Here is a 25,230-nt window from a genome sequence, read left to right on the forward strand (position 1 = left end):
GGGTATGAAGTCAAACCATATTTTTCTCTCCAAACAAAGGTGGAGAAAAACGTCCTGTGACTTCATACCTGGGAGGAAACGTTTTGGAAGGGCTTACGTCTCAAAAGACAGTTGGGGTTATGCAAACAAACTGGACCGTTAACAAAGTAATCTAAAAAATGTTATTTTAAAACATATTTGATTGTACAATACCAGTGAAAGTTTCCCATAGTAAAAGCTTAGCAAAGTGTAATAAAGCACAGTGAAAGCATGATAAAGCCTAGGTAAGCACTGTAAAGCCCACTGAGGTGTGGTAAAACATATTTTTTTTAAAAAAATACTGTGCTCTAATTTTATAATGTTTTTATATGCCAGGCTTGTTTTCCAGCTCAGCTCAGTCTAGCAACCCCCAGGGCTGGGAATTCACCCCCTCCCTTCATAAATCAGAAAGTATGGTTTACTATTAAAACTGTATGCTATTGTCAGAGTTTACTCTGCAATGACTGCTGTATTTTGGTGTCACTTGGGAGTAATAGCAATTGTTTGAGATATGTGTGTGTGAGAGAGAGAGGGGGAGAGGGGAGAGGGGAGAGGGAGAGGGAGAGGGAGAGGGAGAGGGAGAGGGGAGAGGGGAGAGGGGGAGGGGGCGCATGTGTGTTTATATTTATATATTTTACCCCAAACTGCAAAACTATGCAGCCGTACTATACACTAATTTTAAAACTTCAACGATATATATTATTTTGTCATAAAGACAGACTGGTTAATTTGTACTTTCGCCATTATTAAAAAAGCTATTGAAAAAACACAATGCACGAAACCCAATGTTAAATACCAGAAACCAACCTGCAAGTATAAAAAATTAAATACATTTAAAAAATAAAGACTTTGTTACGGGAAAGCTGGGCGGCCTGGAGCAGACTTAGGCGTCATATTCGGCGGCGTCTGTAGGTGTCGCTGTCATATTTAAATGCCGCGCTTGCGTGGGAGGTTCTCGACAGAATCGAGTCAAGGATCTACAGGCCGGGCAGGTCCTGCAATAACGACGGATATAGAAGCCGAATAAAACAGAAATTAGAGAAGCGCAATCTACAGCCATCCTTTTAAAAATACCAGCCATCCACGGGAAAATACGATTGGATCTGGTTTAAAACAGGCTTCGGACGTGAAACAGGTACGCACCGGTTAGATAGGGCTGCTTTCTGACCGGTTGTTCTTTTAAATGGAGCTCCCTGTTTGGGTCTAGCTGTTGCTTTTGTTCTGGGTAGTAGCCATTTTTAATCGGCTTGTCTTATATTCTCTCCTTCTGATTTCCGAGACGGAGGTAAAAGATTGAAGGGGAAAGTATTTTCATTTCTTGTTTTTTTAATGCCGCAAATCTTTTATGACGTTATTATTTACGGGTGAACTCCGCTTATATTCGATGTTTTTCCTCCTTTGTTTTTTGTTGTTGACGTTTTGTGGAATGATGTTTCTCTTATTATTATTATTATTATTATTATTATTATTATTATTGACAGTTTACATAGCTGTGTGTCAAACGCATTTCTATCAATATTGCAATATTTTAATGTACGTTTTAGTATTTTTCTACGTTTGCCTTCGTCGCTGTCTTATTAATAATCTGTTTTTAGTATTTTATATTTTGGTAGGTTCATTTAATCAAGGCTCGTGTTGGCTTTATTTTATAATAAGTGAAAAATGTCTGTTTTCTACACGGGATGAAAGATGAAGTGAAATATATTTTGTGTCTCATAATCTTGAAGCTGGTTGCTATTAGATGGTGTGTTTTGTTTTTCTTTGGCTCCATTATATACAAGGCCTTGTGACATATTTGTTGTAGTTCATAAAACTAATTATATATATATATATATATATATATATATATATATATATATATATATATATATATATATATATATTAAAATGGCTTTGTATTTGACATTATCAGTGCCCTTGTCTTATACATCTGATTTTAATTTCGTTTCCACATGCGCCACCAGAAATGTTTACGGAAATTGAAGAAATGCAGTCTTTTAACACTTTAGTATTTTATAATTAAATATCGAAGTGTTAAGTTTATTTGTCGGATGATCTGAAAATGAATCGTTGATTTAGGAGTTGAAAATATTGCTCCTCCGCGCAGGACGATGGTGTTGTGTTCGCCACTCGTCTTGGAGACCATTTTTAAAGGGGTCTTGTTATGTAATGTCTGCTGTAGTAGTCGGTGTCGTACAGCAGCTGACTGTCGAGATTTATGTAGTCCAGTGCTATAGTCTCCAGCCCCAGTAGTAAAACCAAACGCCACCCTGATAGAACAGGACTGTTGCAGATTTAGTGAAGTGCATTGATTTTCAGATGCGGGGTTCTGACGTCTCGCACGACTATCGTGTTTTAATGATCTAATACAAAGCAGGTCTTACATCACACAATGTGAGGAAGCCCTGAGGTCATTTCTACCACGCACATCAGTAAAGTTCTTCAAGAAACTAATGGACCGTCTCCGCAAAGCCGACACCAATACTGTACTAAACGTAACAAGATAGCTAATCTAAAATTCAAGCAGCCCAGAAATTAGGTTCTGAAACCAGCATATTCAACCACATTCTCCATATCTTCACTTGTTTGTAACCAATTACTTTAAACAGATGTTCTACAATAGGTATTGTGCTCATTTAATTGAATGTAATTAACTGGTATAGCAGACCAGATGCTAATTGATGGTAATTTGAAATGCAGAGGGGCTACACACAGGGAGACAGGATTGGTTCATGCAGTGGGAGCTTTCAAATGAAATCCTTATTTTTTTTTTCACCCCATGTATATTTCATCCTGCTGTGCTGCAGTACAAACAAACTGGCAGATCTGAACATGACAAGTTATTTTAAAAAGGTATTTGGCACAAGAACTGTGGGAAGGGCAATGGGGTGGAAATCAAATGTTTCGTTAATAACGTGGTTTGTAAGAACTGAAACTTTGTTATATTTCATTTGTTTTATAATGAATGCTGTATATGACACGACTGTTATTGAAACAAATACATAACCTACTGAAAGTACTGTGTATTGTGAGCTGAAGCAGACAGGTCGAGTTTTTATATTTGTGAAATGTAGCTTTTTTGCACAGCTTTAAATCTGTGTATTGTTGGAGTGCTTTGCTAATTGCGTGAAACCCTGTTTTGAAATTGGAAGTGCCTTGTTTTGGTACAGCTGCAGGAATCCTTGTGCAGCTGTGCATCCCTTTTGAGAGCAGTGATTTCTTCTTGCTGGGTGTTCAGTGGCAGTAGCCAAGTGAGAGAGAATACCTCCACTGCAGTGTTTACCAGGAAAGCGATTTCTTTCTTGGATAGAGCCTGGGTCCGTTCTGTTTTCAGTGTTTGTTTTTGAAAGACATGCTATGTAACATCCAGACCTAGTTTTAGAAAGCAGTTGGAACTTGACTTGGATTTTAATGGGAGTACAAATAAGTGATCCGGGCTTGCATTAGCAGCAAAAAAAACAGTAGCCTTTTTTTTCTACTTCATAGTAGTAGCAAAGTTAACATTTCAAGAGCCACGCTCTGACATTGATTTCCAAAAAATCATACAGCAACGTACTTCATTTCAAACGCTGCTGGATGCAATAAACAAACACCACCACTGTGTAATTGACCTGCTTGCGTAACTGCTGGGCATCCTTCTATGAAGCTGAATCCCTTTTCCACTCTGCCTTATGCTTATGATTGTTAAGAGTTATTTCTTTTAACTTCTCTACCCCTACTACTTGGGTGCTAATTCTTTTTCGCTCTCCCTCTCGAGCTCAGTTGCCAATTTGTTTTCTTCCAACTGATTACATTATTATTATTTATCTTGGCCGACGCCCTTATCCAGGTCGTCTTACAATTTACAAGATATCACATTATTTTTTTACATATAAATAGCCATTTATACAGTAGGGTTTTTACTGGAGCAATCTAGGTAAAGTACCTTGCTCAAGGGTACAGCAGCAGTGTCCCCCGCTGGGATTGAACCCACGACCCTCCGGTCAAGAGTCCAGAGCCCTTTGGGTGCATCCGATGTAGGAAGAAACTAATTTGTCAAATGCTTATATTGGTAATATATCCATGGTCCAAGGCTTTGATGTAGACTGGTGACGTCTGTTACTGTTAAATGCTCCTCTAATTCACCTGCAAGCCTATTTAAGATTGTAATGTAGCCGACTTGACCCACAAGCATTATTCTTTACTTTAATTTGAGGTATTAGGTGTGTTGAGATTGTTTCGCTTGAAATGGTTGTCATTTATGCAAAGTGTTTGTGTCTTGGATGCTTCCCGCATGTGGTTGTAAATGATTTAAATCTGACTCCTGCTTCTTGCGTGTTGGCTACTAATAAATAAAAGGGGTTTGCATAGAGAAGTGTCTGTAAATATCCAAGACACTGAATGAAGCTGTCTCGGTTGTCTTTGTAACTGACTGTGGGGAAAGTTATGAGCACTAACATTTGGGGCAGGAGCTTTTAATGTTCTCTCTTCTTGTTTTATTGAATTGGATTCCTTGTCTAGTTTTATACTTGTAAAACTTAAACTGTGTCTAGCCTGTTCAAGGAAAGTTTGGCAAAATTCCCAAGCTGACATTTACTGCAGTGGTTCCATTTACATTAATTCTCGTTCCTTATTCAGAGTTACTGAACAGGGTGTAGAGTTTAAAAGCACTCCTTACTTTCCCAAATGTTCTGCTTTGTACGTATTCCTGCAATATCTTTAATCTCGATTGTTTTAATATTTAACATATATCCCGAATCAGAAATCAGTTGTCATTTCTTTACGTTGGTGATGTGTCGGTTCTTCCTGTCGAAATGCCTTCTGAATTGACACTAGCCTGTTCAATCAGACATCTCGTTGGCTATTTGACTCCCTCTCATGAGGTTCAGTATTGTGATGGGCTCATCTGTCTCATCGTTGCCAGGATCCTACCTGCTTGCTGCAGAGCAGGTTCAGAGGGACCGGAACATGATTACAACAAAGTAGAGAAAGTAATGGGTTTTGTTTTAAACCCTACAACACTAACCTTGATAACAGGAACAATACAGGGCTTGACCAGGAGCTCAGACTTGGTGTGTAATGAATTCCTAATTTCTTACCAACAGGAATGCTGCCTGTCTGCGGGGCTGAATTAGGCTTTGTAGATCAGATTACTGGTGTACAAGGTTCCCAGTTTGGTCTCCAGGATGTTCTTGCTAAAACCCATTATTTGAGGGGTCTGGTGTACAGGATTTAGAAAAACTTTGATTTCTAATGTCTGCCTTTGTGTTTGTTCTTTCTAGACAAAGATCATAGAGAAAGGGTGCAAAAAGAAATTTCCATACTCGATGACATTACATCGCAATGTCCGATCGTTTGGGGCAAATAACCAAGGCAAAGGATGGGAAAAGCAAGTACTCGTCTCTCAGCCTGTTTGATAAGTACAAGGGAAAGTCAATAGAAATTCAGAAAACTACAGGTAAGTTCGACTGTTTTTTAAATGCTGTATGTAGCAATTAATGGCTGGATATGACTGGGGTGCATTTCAGTAGGATTTGCAATAGATATGAGCCCACTGTGTCTGTATAAACTGTGATAAGCAGTTGCTATTTAGAATGACGATTTCCTTTCCTTAATTGAGTTTCCAAAACCAGTTGTAGAAAACGCTTCCTGTAGTTGAGTTGCTCTAAAGCCTCGTCTCGCTGTGGTTTTCAGTTGTTCCTCGACATGGCTTGCAGAGTCTTGGTAAAGTGGCCGCAGCCCGGCGAATGCCTCCTCCCGCTCACTTGCCGAGCTTGAAATCTGAAAACAAAGGAAACGACCCCAACGTGATTATTGTGCCCAAAGACGGAACAGGATGGGCAAACAAGCAGGAGCAACCAGACCAAAAGAGGTAAGGGGGGAGTTTTGTGTGGGAGAGACTGATCCAGCTGCAGTGGGTTTGATATGGACCGGCAGAGTGTGAGATTCTTTATTCCCTTCTGGTAAACGCATCCCCAGAATGCTGGTGTCTAGATATTACGATAGGCTTTATTGGGAGATCATTCTAAACAAACGAAGGAACAAGCTGTTGGCTCCTGCAGTTGTCTCAGTTGCGTGGAAATGTGTTGCTCAGATAATGTGATTTCTTTTTTTTTTTTTCAGTTCTACTGCATCAGCAGCACAGCAGCAGGAATTGCAGCCACAGCAGGCTTTGCAGAAATCTGTCTCCAATCTGCAGAAACAGACACCAGCGACCAGCCAGGAGGTAGGCGTGAAGGAAACGGATTTGCGTTTTGATTGTTCCGAGCGAGCATGCTCTCGCTGCCATGAAAAGCAAAGTCTCCTCCTGTTTCGGTGTGTTTTAAATCGTTTTTAAAAGCAGCAGTGAATTGGATCATAGGAATACGTGGCTTGCCGTTCAGTGGCTGCGAGGCAGCTGTTAACCACCAGTGCAGCCTGTGTATCCGATCTGTGGTAAATTAGAGTGAATACAGCATCTAATGTATAAAACTTGATTGCACGAAACGTGGTAGTCTAGGCATCATTATTGAACCAACTGCAAAAAAGCATGTCTTCAGTATTTTATATTGTATTTGTCTAAGCTTTGTTAGATTGGTTTCAGCCCTGCTCATATACGTTTACCCTTTTACTTATTGTAATGTTTTAGTTTTCTGAAACTAACAGTTCCATTCTTTTTTAGAACACAAGTACAGGTGGACCAAAGCAATGGGCACAGGTGAATGGAAAGCCGGTAGAAAAGGATGGTGAGGAGAATTACTTTTGTCGACTTGGTGATATAGGACCTGATTTACAAAGAGCGTTTAAGTTTTTACAGTAATCCCCAGTGCAGTGACTATGTATTCACTGTCAAATGTAAATGTTTTTTTTTGTAACACTGTAAACCTGTAACTAGGTCTAGGAAAAAAAATACTTCACGCAACACAACAATGAACTGGTCCTAGCATTGCTTGTAATACGCTATATCATTTTCTGTTTATAAAAATTAAACTGTTGGTTTCTTTTTGCAAATGCACTTCCTATATCTATAAAGTCACCCTGGTTCTTTTGCTCTCGTTTGCAGGTTTAAGGGCCTCAAGCCGACTGCAGCCGTTCTCTCACGAGGAATTTCCATCGCTGAAAGCAGCTGGCGAACAGGACAAGGTTATCAAGGAAAGAAGCGTCTTCGATCTGTCGTATGGGCCAGGACCAAGCCTCCGCCCTCAGAGTAAGGCATTTCGGTGACTAGAGACAAAAACAAAAATTCAAAGCTCTAGTTTAAAACGGTACAAAGCTTGTGACATAATATTTCCCCCCTCCTTTTAGATGTGACAAGCTGGAGGGAGGGTGGTGGGAGGAACCTTCATCCTGTGACATCACCAGTTGGTCTTTCCTACGAGCCCGAAGAGAAGAGCAACGGCTCAGGTGAGGGAGCCCCCGCTCCCCCTCCTGCAGCCCCCTCCTCCGCCCCAGAAATGAAGGACCCTTCCCTCCGCCCCACCCAGCCCGTCCGAAGAGGGACACCAGTGGCCCTGCAGTACCAGAGTCTGCAGCAGCAGCACCACCCACCCGCATCCTACCACGACATGCTTCCTGCTTTTGTAAGTACTTCACATGGAGCTGTGACTACAGTGAAGCAAGTCAGTCTTTTAAAATGAATTAATACATTACAGTGATGCATAATGAAAGTGTTAATGGCCTGCTGTCAAAGTGTGTGTTCTTGTCAAGCTGCTAAGAAGCTGCTGGGCATGCCATGGCTTTTGAATGTCTTTCTTTTAGGTGAGAGTGGTTAGTTTGGGAGAATTTTAGAGCATTGTTTTGTGCAGTGATGTAGTGAATTGGATTATTGAAAGACCCGGTCCTGTTTCAGATGTGCTCTAAAGAGTCTCGTGACTGTCCCGTGTCCTCCGAACGTGGACCTCCGCTTATTCCTCCCCCGGTCCGCTTTGAGGCTCGACAGACTTTCAGACCGCAGTACCAACCAGCTGAACCTGTCAAGTAAGGGATAAGCGTGTACAAGCTTTTTCACTCAGTGTGTTATCTTTATCTACAACTTGTGCTTCTGGTATGCCAGTCTAACCTTTAATCCACACTCAAGTTTGTGGAGAGTAGTTTAGTTTTTTTAGGTACGTGCTTTTACAAAACCTGAAAACGTCACTTTAAGTGTCTTATTCCCTGTAGCGGTGAGCCAAGGAGAGAGAACAGGTTCCCTCGAGGGCCTCCCCGCACAGCCCGATCAATCGGACGCTCTGGAGATCGACCTCCAAGGCCAGCTATCATTAACGCTGAGGAACTCAAGGACCTGGATGATCTAGACCATGATTTAGAGGATGGTTGGGCAGGTAAAGCATTTAACTGTGTTGCATTTCTGCAGTGGTCAAGTACTGTTGGGATTTGAAGATGTTACACTTTTTTTTTTTTTTTTCTAACCAGCTTTTAATGTGGTTACGTTTGGTAGCACTGGTGTACTTTGGAAAGTAAGCAAACGCTCCATGGAAGCATCTTGATATGAATAAGTACTTAATGCTGCTTGCTTTTGCAGGTCTCCACGAGGAGGTGGATTACAGTGAGAAACTGAAGTTCAGCGATGATGAAGAGGACCATACTTCAGCAGAGAAAAAGAACAAATGGTTGGTCTCTGCTATTAGAGGACCCAAAACAGCCCGTTATGATTCTTAATTGTTTACATTTTTTTTTTTTTTTTGGTGAGGCGATGTCCCAGATGGATTAGTGATCTCATGAACATAAGGTTTATGGGATGGGGAACATTTTCTTTTTGGAAGGTCACGAGTACCAGATTGACTTTCTTTCCTATTCAGTTTTTAGCCATCTATTTAACTTCCAGAAACCTAATTCAATTTATCCAAGCCTTCTCTTCACTCCCTAGTTTAAGCTTTATGATACAGTGTATCAGTTTTATATACGTTTTCCAAGCTTTTGGGATACTTGAATAAATAAACGGAAGATCTCAATACCATTTCAGAATCCTCCTGCCTCCATGGTACCTGAGAATCCAGTAAGCGTCCCGCAGTGCAAGGGTTATTATGGGGGTTTGGTATGAAGTGGCACTACAGGTTTTTGGATGGGCACGTATTTGATTTTGTGTAAATTCTTTTGTTTTCAGTTTATTGGGCATGCGAGTTTTGAAAGGTATGCCTTATTTTTTAATGCTTTTTGAAATAAAACAGTTTTAATTTTAAATTTGATATTCTGCAACTGTTGGTGTAAATGATGCTCCAATAGATCCTTCTAACCTTTCTGTTAATTTGTACTCAAAGAATGGGTTCAGAAGAATAAGACTGATACGCTGACAAAAGGGTCAACTTGGAGTGCTTTTACAGAATGGATGCTGTGATTTCCCCTTGTCATTTAGTATTTGCATAGTTTACTTTGTTTCCAGTATGGCAGCCTGGCCTTCACACCCATTTTATTACTGAAACCTTTTCAGATCCTTTTAAGGTTCCAGATGTAATCTTCAAATATAAATACATAAGGTGATTCATTTTATCTACACGGTCAATTATTTTTTTCTTCCCAAAAGTATTAACTCCTTCCCTTTCTTTTGTAAAAGGACTAATGACTGGGATTACAGACTGGATCGCCAGTCTTCCCTGAACTCCGGGGAGGGGGTTTACAACAGGGAGACCCCCGAAGAGGATGCAGTGTGGAATGATCCGTCTGCAAGCAGGGCCGCACACAGATATCAAGACCCACAGCAGCAAAGGAAACCCAGTAACTGGGCCCCCACTTCAGAGTCTCAGGTATGCATGTGCAAAAAAAAAAAAGTGTATTGGAAGTGTTGTATTTTGACTTCTATCTTTTAATATCATCGCAAACTAACATGACTGACGATTTGACACTTAGTGGTGCTGAATTTGTTTATTTTATTGGAAGGTTCAGCAGAACCCCCCAGCCGGTATCCGCAGACGCGAGTCGGTGGAGGAGAAGGAGGAGAGACAGGCCCCCAGAGCGAAGTTTGCCTCTCCTGAGCTCTCGGAGGCCGTGGAGCGTGCTCGTCGTCGCCGGGAGGAGGAGGAGCGGTGTGCACGAGAGGAGAGGCTAGCGGCCTGCGCGGAGAAACTGAAGAGGCTGGATGAGAAATTGGGGAAGGACAAGGTTCAGAAGCCAGACGGCTCTCCTAAGGAGCTTGACAGCAAGGGTCCCGAGGAGCCCCTGTCTCCCTGCAAAGATTCCAAATCAAGCCAAGAGAACTGGCAGTATGGCAGTAAAGGTGGGCACACATTTACATTAAAGCTGCATTGGTTTTGTGGGCTTTTTAAAAATGGTACGTTTCATCTCCTAGAGTGTGCATATTTCCAGAAAGAGAATGAAGTTACAAGTTATGAAGTTACAATCCAAAATTGAATTAATTGTGATGCTGTAGAAAAACAAACAGCACTTCAGTTAAACGCTGACATTGGATATGTTCTTCATATTCAGCGAGATAAATGTACAAGTCATAGCTCAAAGGTCCGTCTGGTACTTAAATTGACGTTCTGTTGGATAGCTTGCTGTACTAACAGAATTCTTGAATATTCATTTTTTTTTATTTAAAGATTCGGTGGAGATCCCTGTTGAGCACTATAGTAATGCAGATTATCCTGAAGAGGAGGTGTCTGGGGTGCACTGTCGGAGCGAGCCGACCTCCCCTGTGCCAGACTATGGGAAGTATCAGAAGTCTCTGCCTCCGCGTTTCCAAAAGCAGCAGCAACAGGTGAGCATCTGAATGCTGGATAGATTTCAATGTTCAGTTTTTACATACAGTATTGCATTGCTGTAGTTTTGCAGTGTATTGAGGTTCTATGTAATGTATTTGGAGACTCAAACCTATTTTGCTCCAGAATTGTTGCCAACCTGTTGCAATATATGAAGTATGTATTTAGTGGAGTTTGATATTCATGCCAAAATATTTGTGATTCATACATGAAACGCAGTAAAAGGCTTGCAAATATTTATGGATTTACAGTATTTCTTTGAGTACGTTTTCATCACAAAAGAACAGTAAAATGAATGGACTAACGAATCCCATTTGATCTTGTTGAATTAAGACTTTTTAATGTGTTTTTTCTTGCTAAATTAGGAGCAAGTTTACAAAATGCAGCATTGGCAGCAGCAGGGACACCCCCCTCCACCTGGGACTGCACCCCCTCACCCTCAGCGCTCCTATTACCCCCCTCATGTGCTTGGCTTCGACCCCCGTTGGATGATGATGCCACCTTATATGGACCCCCGCATGGCCCAGGGTCGCTCCCCTGTGGACTACTACCCAGCACCTGTCCACTCTTCAGGTAGGCAAACCTGGTTTCATAGGACACTATTCTGAATGAATGGTGAGTGTACATCGTGGCCATGTTGATGCTCCTTTCTGAAGGAGCCCTGTCGTCATATGTAATTTGTCAATTAAAAAACATATCTATATCGGTTCTCTTTTGACATATAGGGATGATGAAGCCTATGATGCCGCAAGACCACCTGAGCAGCCCGGGCTCCACTCAAGATGAGAATTGTCATCCTTCCGTGTTGCAGGAGCGGAGAGCTCCGTCCACAGAGCCCTACCCAGTCTGGAGTCAGGAGAGTTATCCACCTGCCCCGACCAGGAGCTTCACACCCCCCTATCAGAGGCAGCACGAGAACAAAGACATGAACAGGGCTGATGACAGGTCAGTCTTGCATCCGTTTAGTTAAACTCGTCTAGGGGTTAAAACTAGACATTTTCAAAATGCCATCTGCTTGGTTTACCTGTGTTTTTTTTTTTTAATTGTCTTAATGAACATTATGGTTTCTTGTACAGGAGTGAGAGAACATACATTCGGCAAGACTTCTATAAAGACAGAGGGGAGGAATATGGGGACTTGTCGGCTGAAGATATGTCTAACCTTGATTATCAGGGCATGAGGCCTGATGTGGGTGTCAGCCCTTCCCAGAAAGAGAACGGCCAAAAAGAAGCTTTATCCCCTGTGAAACAAAACAGTTCGATTTCAGGAGACGCTAAAACTGATCGGCAAGCTGAGGCAAAGGAATTGGGCATCGGGCACTGTAAAGAAAGCTGCGACTCAAGGGAGGAAGTGTTTGATACCCCCGAGAGAGAGACCTTTGCTTCTGATTTTTGGAGGAACGAAGGCGTTCAGAAGAAAGATTCCAGCCCCCAGTCTCAGTGGTCAGATACAGGCTCAAGTACCAGCAATAGCCAGCAGCAAGAACCAACTGGGAGACCGCCTACCAGGAGAACTGGCCCAATTAAGAAACCAGTACTCAAGGCTTTGAAGGTTGAAGATAAAGAAAACGAGAAGCCCAAAGTTGAACCGCAAGAGAAACCCGCCCCATACAGAATCAAGGAGAAGGAAGTTCACTCTGGACACGAATCGAAAAAGGACTCGATTCTTCCTCTCAGTACCAAATATTCAGTTTCCCCTGCCCTTAACACTCCTGAAGACTCGTATCCCCCTGCCAAAGCAGAGAAATCTGCTGAAAGTTCCCAAGATGAGGAGCAGAAGGACAACAGCTGGGAGAGCAAATCGCTTTCCAGAAATTCTGGTGACCCTCCTGCTCCCAGGCGAAACAACTGGATATTCATTGACGAGGAACAAGCTTTTGGAGGGGTAAGGGCCCCGGGGAGAGGCAGGGGGAGAGGATTCCGAGAGTTCAACTCCAGGGGCAGAGGTGAAATGACAAGAGGTGCCTACAATGGGCAAAGGGTGGGCAGAGGACGTAACCCGCGAGAGTTTACCCAGCCAGACGACTCCCAGAGAGGAAAGCCTCGCCGTCGCAACGTCAGCGAGACGCTCAGCGAAGCCTCGGAGTACGAGGAGATGCCCAAGCGGCGTAAAGAGAAGGGGTCTGAAAACGGTGGAGAAGCCGGCCACTCCGAGACTGCAAGCGTAAGAAGAGTTGACACGAAGGATTCCTGGCGATCAAACAAGGTCTACATGGAGGAGCAAGGCATAGATGGTATTGAAAATCGAGAGAAGCCTAAAGCCACCCGGGGGTTCGGCAGGTCTCTGCCTCCCAGGCTGACCAACACTGGCTATGGGAGAGGGTTTGGTCCGAGGGAGACGTCTACGTGGAGGGGCAGGGGTGTACAGTATGGAGGTGGCCCAACCCAGGAGAACGGGTACATTCCAGGTACTGAAGTGTTCTCTTCTAGAAGACCACAAGAAAGGGAGCCTTTCAGATATCCACAGAAATATCCTGGGTCTTTTGTGGACAATGGGTTTGAAGAGCGGGGAGGAGATGATTATTGCGTTGACGGGGAGAACCCAGACAACAGACCCCTGAGGCGCAGACGACCCCCCCGCCAGGACAAGCCCCCGAGGTTCAGGCGTCTGAGGCAAGAAAAGGAATCTGGAACGGAATGGAACAGCGAGGAACACGTCAACGCAGATTTCGCTGGCCCCTGGTCCAGCAGGTCAAAGGTGGAGGAGAATGGCGTTTCACATCATCCTGGTGGCAGATCCCGGGATGCCCCACATCGCGGTCCTTCGGAGCAGGCAAACGAGGATTGGGAGACTGCCTCAGAAAGTAGCGACTTCAACGAGAGGCGGGAGAAACGCACTGGGCTCTCCCAGGGTGAGATGGCGTCCGATCTGGGTCATGGCGATGCTAGCTCTGGAGAGAAGAGAGAACTTGCCAAGCGCAGCTTTTCCAGTCAGAGGCCTGTAGTGGAACGGCAGAACCGTAAGGGGGATCCGACTGGGCTGGGGGACAAAATATCCAGGTCTGGCGAACCAACATCAAGGAATGACAGCTGGCAGAATGCAATGCCCCAGAACACTAGAAGGTGAATAGATGATAAATTTGTTTAATTGATGAATCTTATCAGTGGGTAAATAGCGGTTCTTCCATCGCTATGTATTCTAGAATGTGAATAGACCTACGATTTTGGTATTGGTTTGTTTTCCGTTACTGAAAGTTGGTTCCCTTTGTGAGAACAGGTCTCCAGAAGAAGCGTCAGGTTTGAACTCCAGTTCCCTATACAACGTGGATCAATCTGTGAAGGCAGACTGCGACATCCCTCGGAATATCTCTTCAGAACCCACCAATAAAAAGGTGGAAAAGGAACTTAAATTGGGACCTCAGAAAAATGACAAGCAGGAGGCTTTGTCTCAGTATGACCTGAATTATGCAAGTAAGTGCATCCTAAATACCCCCATTTACACTTCCATGCTTATCTTGTGCAAATTTATAATTGTACAACTGACTAAATGTTGCTATAGTTCAGATTATTCTTTTAGTTGCTGGGAAATCGGAGAGTACGGCTGTTAACTCATAAGCGGTCAAGATAGTGAGTGATTTTAAATGTAATCCCTGCAGCTGGGGAAGCAGAGGAGACTATCCCTTTAAATCGATGTTCTTTTACATATCATTGAAGATGTAGCACCTGTTTAATTCATGGCTTTATATGAACAGATCATTGAATGTAAGGATTTTCTTTATTTTCTTCAATCAGTGGAAAGCGAAACTGTAATAGTCCCTGGCGGAGAGGGGTTCACAGAGGTCCTGTCCAAGAAACAGCGGCGCCTTCTAGAGGATGAGCGCAGAAAGAAAGAGCAGGGAACTCAGGTAGGCTGCTGGACTCTGCTTTAGTTTGCCTTTGAAAGTAAGGCAGTGGCATTTCACTAGGATAGAGGAAGCCAACTTTAGCAGCAGACCGTTTTCAGATCAGTAAACACGGTACCATATTTAATAAACGACTGAGGAAATTTAAGCTAAACTTGGAAGGGTTTGCCAAGTACAGATCCTTATTTGCTTTCAACACAATGTTCTCTAGGAATGGCTACTGAACTGACTTCTCCTGTTATGGCTTGGTATTCCATGCATTTCTTCCCTAGTGCCAGTAAGATGGGATGTTATTGCAATGTAAATTGGGTAGCCTTTAAGGTTCCCAGTGCTTTTAATAGCAATCTTTCTCTTGACACACAGGTACCTGTAAAAAGCAGAGTCCTAGCCTCTAAGATGCCACCTCGTTTTGCAAAAAAACAGAACAGCATTACCATGGACCAGCCAGAGGATGCAGTGTCAACTAGCAACCTGGGAACTGAAATCTGGGAGAGCAATAACACCGGTATGGAGTACATAATGACAGGGAGGGGGGAATGCTGGGTAAAACAAAAACTACCAGACTTCTGCTGGCAAAGTTTAGTTTATTGAGGTGTAGATGGCAAAGAAAGATGTTGGGTATGCTCCTTTTTTTTTAAATGTAACTCTATATTGCATGTACAGACTTGTAGTAAAATGAAGGTGTGGAAAGGTATCGCCTAAATGGGAACTGAATGTGAAAAGCGAGAACCATCCTTAACCCTTTGCGGTCCATTTATTAATCGCGCGTCAGGCACGCCAGGTCTAATTAATTTTCACACGCGCAGTTAATTTTATACGCGCTGTTTAAAAGTATTTTTTTTCACAGTCAAACGGGTTTAAATGGCCCTGCATATCAACAAAGCACACACTAGGCATCTCCAGCCCCTCCCCAGCCTTTTGTTTGCTATAGCGTTCAGCTGTGTAAGAAATAAATAATAATAATAATAGTCGTACATACCGATCGATCATCTCCAGATCACTCGTTTTATCACCAAACTCCTCAATAATGCGATCCAAGTCATTATTTTATTACTATAACATCTGAAAAAAGCTCTGCAAATGTCCATGATAGTCTCAGTGCGCTGACGCACTTAGCCAGCTTGTTTATTATGGACGCCCATTATCTGATACCTGATACCATGTATGACTATTCATGAAATACTCCTTTTTTTTTTTTTTTTTTCCGACTTGTCTCGGCTCCTGTCGCTACCACTCGGCAATTGAATGGTTTTCTCAGCTTTTTCCGGAGAAAAAACGACTAAACACCCGTTTATTGCGTTGCTATAATGATGTCGGACCCAGTCCGACAAAGGACCTGTGAGGAATAATTGCAATGTCGGACCCAGTCCGACAATGGACCGCAAAGGGTTAATCAGCCATACAATTATAATTCTGTCCATTTACTGTAATGTTTCATGCCATGCATATTTCTATGATCTTCTAGCTCTTTCTGTTCAGTCGACTGGTGGAGACTCCTGGACAAAGCCTGTGACTGCATTTGCTGCTACCGAACCAAACTCTAATGAGGTAGTGTGTGTTATTAAAGAAAACCTATCTGGGGTATTGGAATATCCTTGTGTGGATTCAAGGGAGTATGATGCTTTTCAACCATGCCTGCAAATCAAGATAGTCTACACACTAAACTAAATTGTTTTATTTTTTTAAATGTTTTTCTGTGATGGATGAACACCATAGGGGGGTGATCATAGCAAGAGGGATCCTTGGCCAAATTTCCTTTTAAATGGCCAGGTTTCATTTGGCCACAGCAGTTGGCTCGGAATAAGAAGACTATAGGTGTATACTGTGGCAAGATGTCTCATCTTGGAATATCTCCAACCTGCAAATCTTTTGCCCACAAGTTTAGGATTATATCCCACTAGGTAAAAAGCCTAAAGAGATCCGATTACCACCTGGTCCACATGTAGATGGCACTGCCAGTAGCAGATTGAGACTTGGCATGCTGGTTTTCCCCCATCTGAAAGTGTCACTGAGAAGAGCATGCTGCCAAGTGTCATCGGACTGAAAAAGGAAAGAATCTCTCAATTTCAGGAATGGAGGATGTTCTTTTTAATTCACTAGTCCAGCGGTAAAACCCATCAACCTTTTTAAATGCTTTGCTGTTAGATTTGCAGTTGGTATTTGGATGGTTGGACTTCCAAAAAAAATATCCAAGTGTCATCTAAATTTGGAGTATGAAACACCCTTGTGTTTTGTGTCTATTCCCAGGTGTTTAAGGGGAGTCAGACTGACAGTGGGATTGACCTGAGTGCTGAGTCTCAGGGATCCTCTGCCACCTCCTCCCAGAGAAGTTCCCCTTATGGCACCCTCAAGCCTGAGGAAACCAACGGGTCAACCCAAGCAGAACCAAAACCAGACGGGCTCAAAGACCTGGCACACAAGCAGGTGGATAAGAAGGTGCTGTTCATATCCATATAGTTAATCTTCCCTGAGCTGGCTAGATAACCTCTGCATGGTCTCATCCACTTCAGAATTACATTCAGACTGTTGCACAAAATAGCATCTACTAAAACGTGATGCAAAACTGTTATTTACAGATTCTTTTTTTTTTCTAATTTGGCTGTAGTGCGGGGCTTGACCTGTGTTGAGCCATCTATTTATTCAGTGTGGCTTTTGATTGCATGTAACGGATGAATTGACACATGGGATCTGTGTCCCCCTTAAAGTGATTTTATAAATGTTGTGGCTTGCAGGTCTTACAGTATACATTATTATTTTTATGTGAAGGATTCTGAGGCTAATGCAGAACAAAGCAAGGAGCACAAACCTGGTCCTATTGGGAATGAACGGTCGCTGAAACACAGGAAGGGGTCCGAGGGAATGGAGAGACTGGAGGGAAACATCCCCCCGGTTAATGGAGTGGACATTCATGCAGATTCTGTCATTCCTGTGCCACCTATTGAATTTGGTGTCAGCGCAAAGGTGCGTGAAGTTTGAGTAGTTACTTGTCTGCATTCAAATCATTGAGACTTAAAAAATAAAAATTTAACTCCAATATAATGTGTAAAAAGTTCTGTCAGGTGTGTTTTTATTCATTCAAATTCAGAACATCTATGAATTCCATGCTAGCAGCACATTGAGTCTGATAGTTCTGTCAATTTTTTAGGATTCTGACTTCAGTTTGCCTCCTGGTTCCACACCTGTTCCAGTTTCAAACCCAGTAACCAAACTACAGGATGCCCTGGCCAGTAATGTAAGTGTGTAGAGGTCCTAGTTAACACATCCAGCTTAGAATTGAACATATGGCAATGCAGTTTAATATTGTACTGCAGATCATTAGCACACTTTTTAAAATTTTTTTTTTTTTTTTGCACTTTGTAGGATTAAGACTTTTCTTTTAATGATCCAACTTGCCATTTTATGCTTTCAGGCGACCCTTACTCGAGGAATCCCAATGCTCCGAAGAGACCATCTGCAGCAGGGTATCAATCTGAACCCGCTCTCTTTCCCAAGCACAGACCTCACTTTAAAGGTAAGCAGTCTATCTGTATACATTTGCAGATCAACCAAAAATGATTCAAGAGTGAATGCTTATAGTTATGTTTGATCGTGAACAGATTTATAGCACTCCCGCAGAAGCTAATATAATTGTATTCTGATTTTAATGCAAAGTTTTCATTGTGTATTAATTGCATAATTTAGTTCAGAAGTAATTCGCCAATTTTGTCCAGTTTGTATGTACTGTAGGGCAGCTTTTAGACTTTTGTATTTTGTGATTTCCTCTGTAGATGGAGTCTGCCCGTAAGGCCTGGGAGAATTCGCAGAGCTTGCCTGAGCAGGGGTCCCCGGGAGGGGCAGGCTGTGGTGCTCAGCCTCCCTGCAGTGTTGGGTCATCCAGTGGAGTGAGCTACAGCTCCTTTGGGGGAGTGTCCATGCCGCCCATGCCTATCGCTTCTGTCGCACCTTCTGTATCCATGCAAGGTATGCTACAGACTGGTTCTGTACATTTACACAAGTGTTTTGTAGTGTGTTTTTTTCAATTGGGTTTTTCATATTGATTTTTTTTTTTTTATATATCCAGGTAATCATATCCCACCCCTTTACCTTGACGGTCATGTCTTTTCAAGCCAGCCTCGAATGGTTCCTTCCAATATGCCTCAACAGCAGAGCTATCAACAGGTATGTCTGTCCTTTTTGTAGGATTTAATTGGTGTTGACAAATTCTTAGCAGTATTATCACAGTGAAAGGCTTATTGAACACCAGGTTTAAATCCTTCCTATACAAGACAAACGATGGAACTGCTGGGGTTTAAAAAAAAAAAAAAAAAAGTGAACCTATTGCAGCTGTACATTGCAGAATGCTTACCCTTCCAGTGATAGCAGGGTTGATTTTTTGTGTTATTTTTTTAGAACAGCTACAATGCCAGAATATCTCTTCTCATTTGGTGACGAGAGTCCCAGCTAGTAACACTTTCCTCTCTCTTTTCAGGCTGCAGCTGCACAGCAGATCCCCATTTCTCTCCACACCTCTCTCCAAGCTCAAGCCCAGCTGGGGCTGCGGGGTGGACTCCCTGTGTCTCAGTCCCAGGAAATGTTCAACTCTATCCAGCCCTTCAGGTCAGTATATTTTAGTAATCCAGTCACTCTGCTTGCCTTTTTGTCTTTTTTTTTATAAAGATTTTTGGCTAATACCTTGCAAAAACAATCCCGCAAATGTAAATTGAAGCAATAGGTTCGTGTTTTGAGCCCCCAATTTCTTGGCTCTTTCCAAACTCCAAGTAGAAACGGATTGGCAGTAATGTGTTCAGCCTACAAGAAATTCCTTTTTTATTGATCGTTTTTCCTCTTGCAGGTCCCAGGTATACATGCACCCAAACCTTTCCCAGCCCAACGCCATGGTTCTGCCTGGAGGAGCCCCTCTGAAAGGGCACTACTCTGCCTTCCCTGGCATGCAGCCCTCCGAGATGAAGCCACAGTCTGGATCTCCCTACCAGCCAATGAGTGGGAACCAGGCCCTGGTTTATGATGGGCAGATGAACCAGGCAGCAGGAATGGGAACGTCGCAGCTGATGGATTCACAGCTCATACAGGTTGGTTTAATTCTTTTTGAAGCCCACTGGATGTAGTTGTTTTTTTTATTTGTAAGCCATGGTGGCATTTTTTATGGAAGTGAATTTGGCATAACATCGCTGAATGTTAGGTGCATTTTAGAAACTCATGAAAGCAACTTGAAGGATAACTCTGATTCAAGTTTCTGCTGATAAGGTCAAGGCACTTGCTACAAATTCAGTTTTCCAGGATGTTTTATTGGAAGCTTGAGACTTTGGTTATAATGAGGATGTCGTTTTCATTTCTTTTTTGATCTATAAAGGTGACGATGCCTTTACCTGGATCCCAGCTTCGGTACGGCTCTGCCCAGCAGCATCTGATCCTTCCCCAGTCCATTCAGCTCCAGCAAGGCCAGAACCTGCCAGTGGGCGCCCCTCGCAGGATCATTTCCCCAGGCTCCCAGCCGCCCGTCATGACTGGCAGTAGGGAGGTGAGTTATTTCAATGTATGTACAACCAATTTTCATTCCCTTCATTTTTATTTTTTATTTAATCTAATTTTCTAGTAACCTACAATATCGGTGCTTGATTGGATGTTGAGTGTTGATCAGAAAGAACAGTATGCAAAGACTTTTTTAAAATTGCAAAATCTAATATTTGATTGGATAAAAGTCAAGTGTTTTAAAACCGAATGTTATCTGTAGCAATTTCTGTAATGCAAGTTTGTCATTTTTTGTCTCTTGGGTTTTGTTTAACATATGAAATGTTTGTATTTCCAAAACCGTTTCTTTTTTGCATCTCTTTTCCAGACCCCACCGATGGATATGAAAGGTTTTCAGTTTGCTGATAAACAGAACCACTCTCCTGGAATGCCAGGAGGATCTGCTCCAACACCTTACAGGTAAGCTTTAGCAATGAACTGCTTTTTCCGTTTTGCTTGTTTTATTTTGTAAATTGATTCAATTTGGTAAAGCAGAAGATGTTGCTCTACGAAACTTAATCCAAGCATCCTGAGCTGTTAATCTTCTGCCCTTCACCAGATGTATTAAGATTTCCATTTTTTTTTTTTTTTTTTTTTCTCAAGCGTGTTTTTTCTGTCTAGGCCTGGATCAGTCAGCCCAAGTGGGAAGCCCTCGGGCCCAGCAGGAGCAGCGAATGTAGGTCCCCTCCCTGGACACTACACCCAACAGGTAGACAAAAGCTATTTTTTCTTTTATTAACAATAATAATAATTGGTCCATTATCCAACACGACTTAGAGACTAGGGGGTGAACTATGCATCGCAACTGCTGCTGCAGAGTCACTTGCAATAGGACCTCGGTTTTACGTCTCATCCGAAGGACAGAGGTTAAGTGACTTGCTCAGGGTCACTGGACCACCATGCCTCCACGTGCGCATTGACACCTTTGTAAGATTGCAACATGCACATTAAAAATTAATGTGGTGGCTACAATTTAAATGATTTTACTTGCACCATAAAGCTGTTGCATTAAATCTCTGTTCTCTTTGATTTCAAGCTATATGGTGATTTTAGTATTTACACTGTGAAAAGAATACTTTTGAGGTTATTCATTGCTTTTCATGTTTTTGCTGGTAGATCCCTCCACCTCAAGGCAGCATGATGATGCATATGCGGCCCCCTTCAAGCGGACCTTTCCCAAACCCTATTCAGAGGCCAGTGATGCAGATGAACAAGGGGCCCCATGCTCCCGCTGTGCTCATCCGCTCACCCCAGTACCATAGCAACCCTGGCCGTGAGCCCCCTGCATCTGTCTCCCCCGCTAACAGCACAGACTCCAAGGGGGCGGAGGAAGCCATGAAGGTGAGCCGCCAACAATTCTAAATGCAGACAGGTAAATTCTACTTCATTTAAAGCCTTTTTTTAAAAAAATTTGCAATGTGATCTCAGTTGCTACTGTGTAAATCTGACGTTTTTAAATTGTGGCCCTGATTTATTTATTTATTTATTTTAACAATATGAATGTTGCATTGCATAAAATCTAGAACTATGGACTAAAGTTTTTTATAAACTAATTTTGTATATACTTAATGAAAAACTGACATTTCAAAGTTTAACATGAAATACTGTACTACTATTAATGGCTTCCGGTAGGTTTTCTTTTAATCCTTTTTGTAGTTTTATTCCATGTTCAGATAAAAAAAAATGGTCATCTCAACCCTTAATCTAGGTGATGCAAAACCTTTGGCCACAGCTGTATATCCCTTTTAGTTTGAGATTTAATGGAAGCCCTAGGTTGTGGTATACTGCCTTGGGGGACACAGGGTGGCTTTTGGCACTGCTGGTGGAGGGGAAGGGAGGGGGGATATCTGATTTATACTGATGTTTGTATCATTAGATTTTTAAAGCAGGACGATTACAGTGAATTACATTTCTTTGAAGGCAAAGCAGCGAGATGTCCTTCAGTCTGCCAGGGAAGGAAAGGGACAAGCAGGGATGTCGAAACTGCAAGAACCACAGACGCCGGGCCAGATGAAACCAGTCCGCACTGGGGCAATTAAACCACAGTCTGAAGGTTGAGGAGGGCAAATTTTTTTTTTTTTTTGAAGACGGCAGTCAAAGAGATTCAGTTCAATGCCATTTGCCTGAAGATTCCATCCATGGGAATTGGCCCAATATATCCAACTTCAGACATTGTATTAATGTATACAGGTATATACACTTCAAGGCAGACTTTAAAATTCATCTTATTTATTACCCATACAAGTCCGTAAAAGAAAAAAGTTTGGATTTGTCACTTTCTCCCATCGAAGGACAAAACGATCAAACCAAACGACCTTCTGCAGCTCACCACTTCTCCACTTGAAAATAATGCGACAAAGGATTGCAGTAGTATAACATTGTGGCAAATGCAAGAAATTCAAGATATAATAAATAAAAATTGAAATTTAGATTTTTTTTTTTTTTTCTCTCAACCTATTTATCTTTCTTGGCCACTAGGCTGTGTTCTTGAAAATTTTAGCTTTTACTTTTTTTAAAAACAAGCCAATACAACACTCTGAAAGCTATAGAGCCTTCGTTGTTCAGTTTTATTTAAGAAAACAAATCCGACCCAGAAATGGAGAACATTCATCCTGTACAGACCTGGAAAAGAGGCAAAGGTGGCCTTCCTAGAGAACCTGTAGAATCTGTTACAAGTCTAGTTTATCTCAAAGCTTGTAAAATGTAGCCAACTGTGCTTGGGTAAATGCAGAAACCTATTTTTAATCTGTACTGTGTCTTGAAACCAATCTTTTTTTCGATTCATAAATCACTCTGTTTTTAATTTCAAGCTTCACAGAGGTTTATGAAGTGTTTTAGGCATGCAGTGTAAAATAAAATGTGTACGACAGGGCCAGTGATCTTTGTAACTTTGCATTTCAGAGATCTGTGTCTTAAGAGTAAAAATGTACAGCTGAGATTGTGGACGGTGCTAATGGAGTGTTTTGTGGTCATCTAAATGTGTGGGGGAAGGCGGGGGGGTGTGTTTAAAAGTAGTTGCTAATGAACAGACTGAATTGTGGGTTTTTGCTTGTAACTTTGTTTTTAATATTGCTTAATTACATCTGTCCCAAATACAGTATGTACTGAAAGATGCAACGCCCCTCCAAACCATAGTGCTTGAGGGCTGACCGCTAGTACAGTGTTTTTGTTTTGGGGTTTGTTTGTTTTGTTTTTTTTTTGCTTCCTGTACCTGATGCTTGCAGCACAGCTGCTGAGTTGTTTTGACCCCGCAGATGGCGATAGTGGTTGATTTAAGAATTTGTCAGTGTAAGCACTTGGTGGATTGGAACAGCCATGCATCTAAAATACAGCCATCCCCCCCAAAAAATTATTCTGAAATACTGTGTTATTCCAAAGTACTGCTTGTCCCAGGCTACTAATATTGTGACTAATATCTTTTCTTATTATTATATAAAGCTGAGGGGCCAATATTTTAATATAAATCGTTTTCTACAATGTTGGCCTGAAGTCCCATTGTTTTTTGTGGTACGTGCTGTCTGAAACCTCACTTAATTAAAGATGAAATGTATACAAGCCTGACTTGATATATGCTCAGTATTGCTGGCTCGGGATTCGGCTTTCTTTTTATTTTCTGGTATGCAGTTGCCTTTTGTAATGGCTCTGTTTGGAGAACAGAACCCTGCATCGTTGTCTAAAGAGATTTTCTCTTACAGTTCGGAGCAGGTTTAAACGCCAGTTCATGTTTGAGCCTGATTTTCTATGACTTTCTGTTTTTAAACATTATGAAACACTAGTTTATTTATATATACTTTTGTGTAGCCCTAGCTGAAAGAAATGTTCACTTCTATTTATAAATATATATATATATATTGTCTATAGACTACTCTGCACTGGGGAGGCCAAAAACCTATACTTGATGTCATTAGGATGGATTACTGTTTATAATATCGCCTGATTACACATGTTTTTGTTTTGGGATTTTTTTTATTTTAAATATAATTTTCAGAATGCATTTGGAGGAATTGTTCACATTTAATTGGGTACTTTAGACATTAAGATGTAGTGCTGCCTCCCTTTGTTTTTCTTTTCCTCCTCTCTCCTCCCCCCCCCCCCCCCCAGCTTAAAACAGATCTGTCTCAAATCTCGGTAACCTGGTCCCCCTTGTCGTTTGGCCAAACCTGAAGTTCAGACCTCGACAGCATTAGAGAAGGGGGATGCAGCATCTTTTCATGATGAGCTATGTTGCTTCCTCCCCCATCGGCCAACACCACCAAGCTGGGTTTAGTAGTGTATTAGTTTTTGGTCTTTTCTTGTCTTCTCTCGTAGGCTGGTATTTGAAAGGGCAGGCGATGGATATTTCACAGTCAACACTTTTTATTATTGGACCAGTTGTTGTCATGAGGCTTATCCTGCAGCTGTACGGCTCAATTCCTGGGTTACTTTTATTTTTTTTTGTTCAGTACCTGTTTATCCTTTCAAATATGTGATCGTATTAGCTCTTTCCATATGAAAGAATTCTCCTTTTATTTAAATAAAAAAAAAATTAAGCAAATTCTGCTTTTTCAAATATCTTGTGTGTTCTTTATATAAATCTGAAGTATTGCTGTCCAGACCTGGGGTCACTCGTATTGTACAGACATTCGAATTACTCCGCACCATCACCTGCCTGTCAGTTATACAGTCCTGGCCTTCCTACTCGCCCTACCTACTCAGTTGAGTGTTACAAAACCTAGTGCAGGGTGTATAAACTTAAATGCATGTCTTTTCCACTGTGCCCCAATTATTGTGTCTGATTAGCACATTGCTTGATTAAGGGACATAATTAACACACTGTACCAAACTTTTATCATGGTTACATCGGAAACGTAGTTCGGGATCCTTGAAGGTAAGGGACATTTCACGTGGCGTGGCCCTCTGGCGGCTAGTCATCGACCCACACTATCTGGTGGACAGGTAAATGGTGTGTGTGTGTGGCGTCGAAGCATTTGAAAGTTTCCTGTTAACTACATGGTGCGTCTGAACTGAAGTTTAAACAGCGTTCGGAACTTCACGAGTAGTTTACTGTGCTGATTCAGTAGGCCTTGTTGGTTTTTATTATTCATTATTATTTTTAAATATATTCAAAGATGGTGCATTATTCACATAAAAGTTCAATTACAATGACAGCTGCATCACAAGTGAAACTAAATAAGTGGTGTAAATACTTGAACATAGCTAGCCAGGGCGTGG

The 25,230-nt window shown here is 42.0% G+C and overlaps 1 protein-coding gene across 2 annotated transcripts; it reads left to right on the forward strand.

Moving 5' to 3' along the window:
* Positions 1 to 948: 948 nt before the first annotated feature.
* Positions 949 to 22,100, forward strand: LOC117396883 (protein PRRC2B-like). Of its 2 annotated transcripts, none has more exons than XM_059005221.1 (33): positions 949 to 1,153; positions 5,280 to 5,455; positions 5,692 to 5,869; positions 6,121 to 6,223; positions 6,659 to 6,722; positions 7,040 to 7,183; positions 7,282 to 7,556; positions 7,826 to 7,953; positions 8,137 to 8,297; positions 8,498 to 8,585; positions 9,527 to 9,716; positions 9,850 to 10,186; positions 10,512 to 10,669; positions 11,036 to 11,243; positions 11,396 to 11,615; positions 11,747 to 13,732; positions 13,887 to 14,080; positions 14,402 to 14,514; positions 14,875 to 15,016; positions 15,977 to 16,059; positions 16,759 to 16,947; positions 17,278 to 17,472; positions 17,657 to 17,743; positions 17,921 to 18,022; positions 18,279 to 18,471; positions 18,572 to 18,669; positions 18,980 to 19,107; positions 19,343 to 19,580; positions 19,862 to 20,044; positions 20,348 to 20,439; positions 20,623 to 20,728; positions 21,136 to 21,391; positions 21,940 to 22,100. In XM_059005221.1, the coding sequence occupies exons 2-32, from the start codon at positions 5,341 to 5,343 to the stop codon at positions 21,379 to 21,381; spliced, it is 6,744 nt and encodes a 2,247-aa protein (XP_058861204.1). In that variant the 5' UTR covers positions 949 to 1,153; positions 5,280 to 5,340; the 3' UTR covers positions 21,382 to 21,391; positions 21,940 to 22,100. The 2 variants fall into 2 exon arrangements, with proteins under 2 accessions (XP_058861204.1, XP_058861203.1); XM_059005220.1 differs by having other exon boundaries at positions 21,136 to 21,360.
* Positions 22,101 to 25,230: the final 3,130 nt, after the last annotated feature.

The sequence above is a fragment of the Acipenser ruthenus genome, chromosome 31, assembly GCF_902713425.1.
Source record: "Acipenser ruthenus chromosome 31, fAciRut3.2 maternal haplotype, whole genome shotgun sequence".
NCBI lineage: Eukaryota > Metazoa > Chordata > Actinopteri > Acipenseriformes > Acipenseridae > Acipenser > Acipenser ruthenus.

Bases quoted from the DNA above. Each gene is read 5' to 3' on its own strand.
- LOC117396883 (XM_059005220.1), top strand. From the start codon at position 5,341: ATGTCCGATCGTTTGGGGCAAATAACCAAGGCAAAGGATGGGAAAAGC. The intron at 5,870-6,120 runs GTAAGGGGGGAG...TTTTTTTTTCAG, and splicing joins GAGCAACCAGACCAAAAGAG to TTCTACTGCATCAGCAGCAC. The intron at 13,733-13,886 runs GTGAATAGATGA...TTGTGAGAACAG, and splicing joins ATGCCCCAGAACACTAGAAG to GTCTCCAGAAGAAGCGTCAG.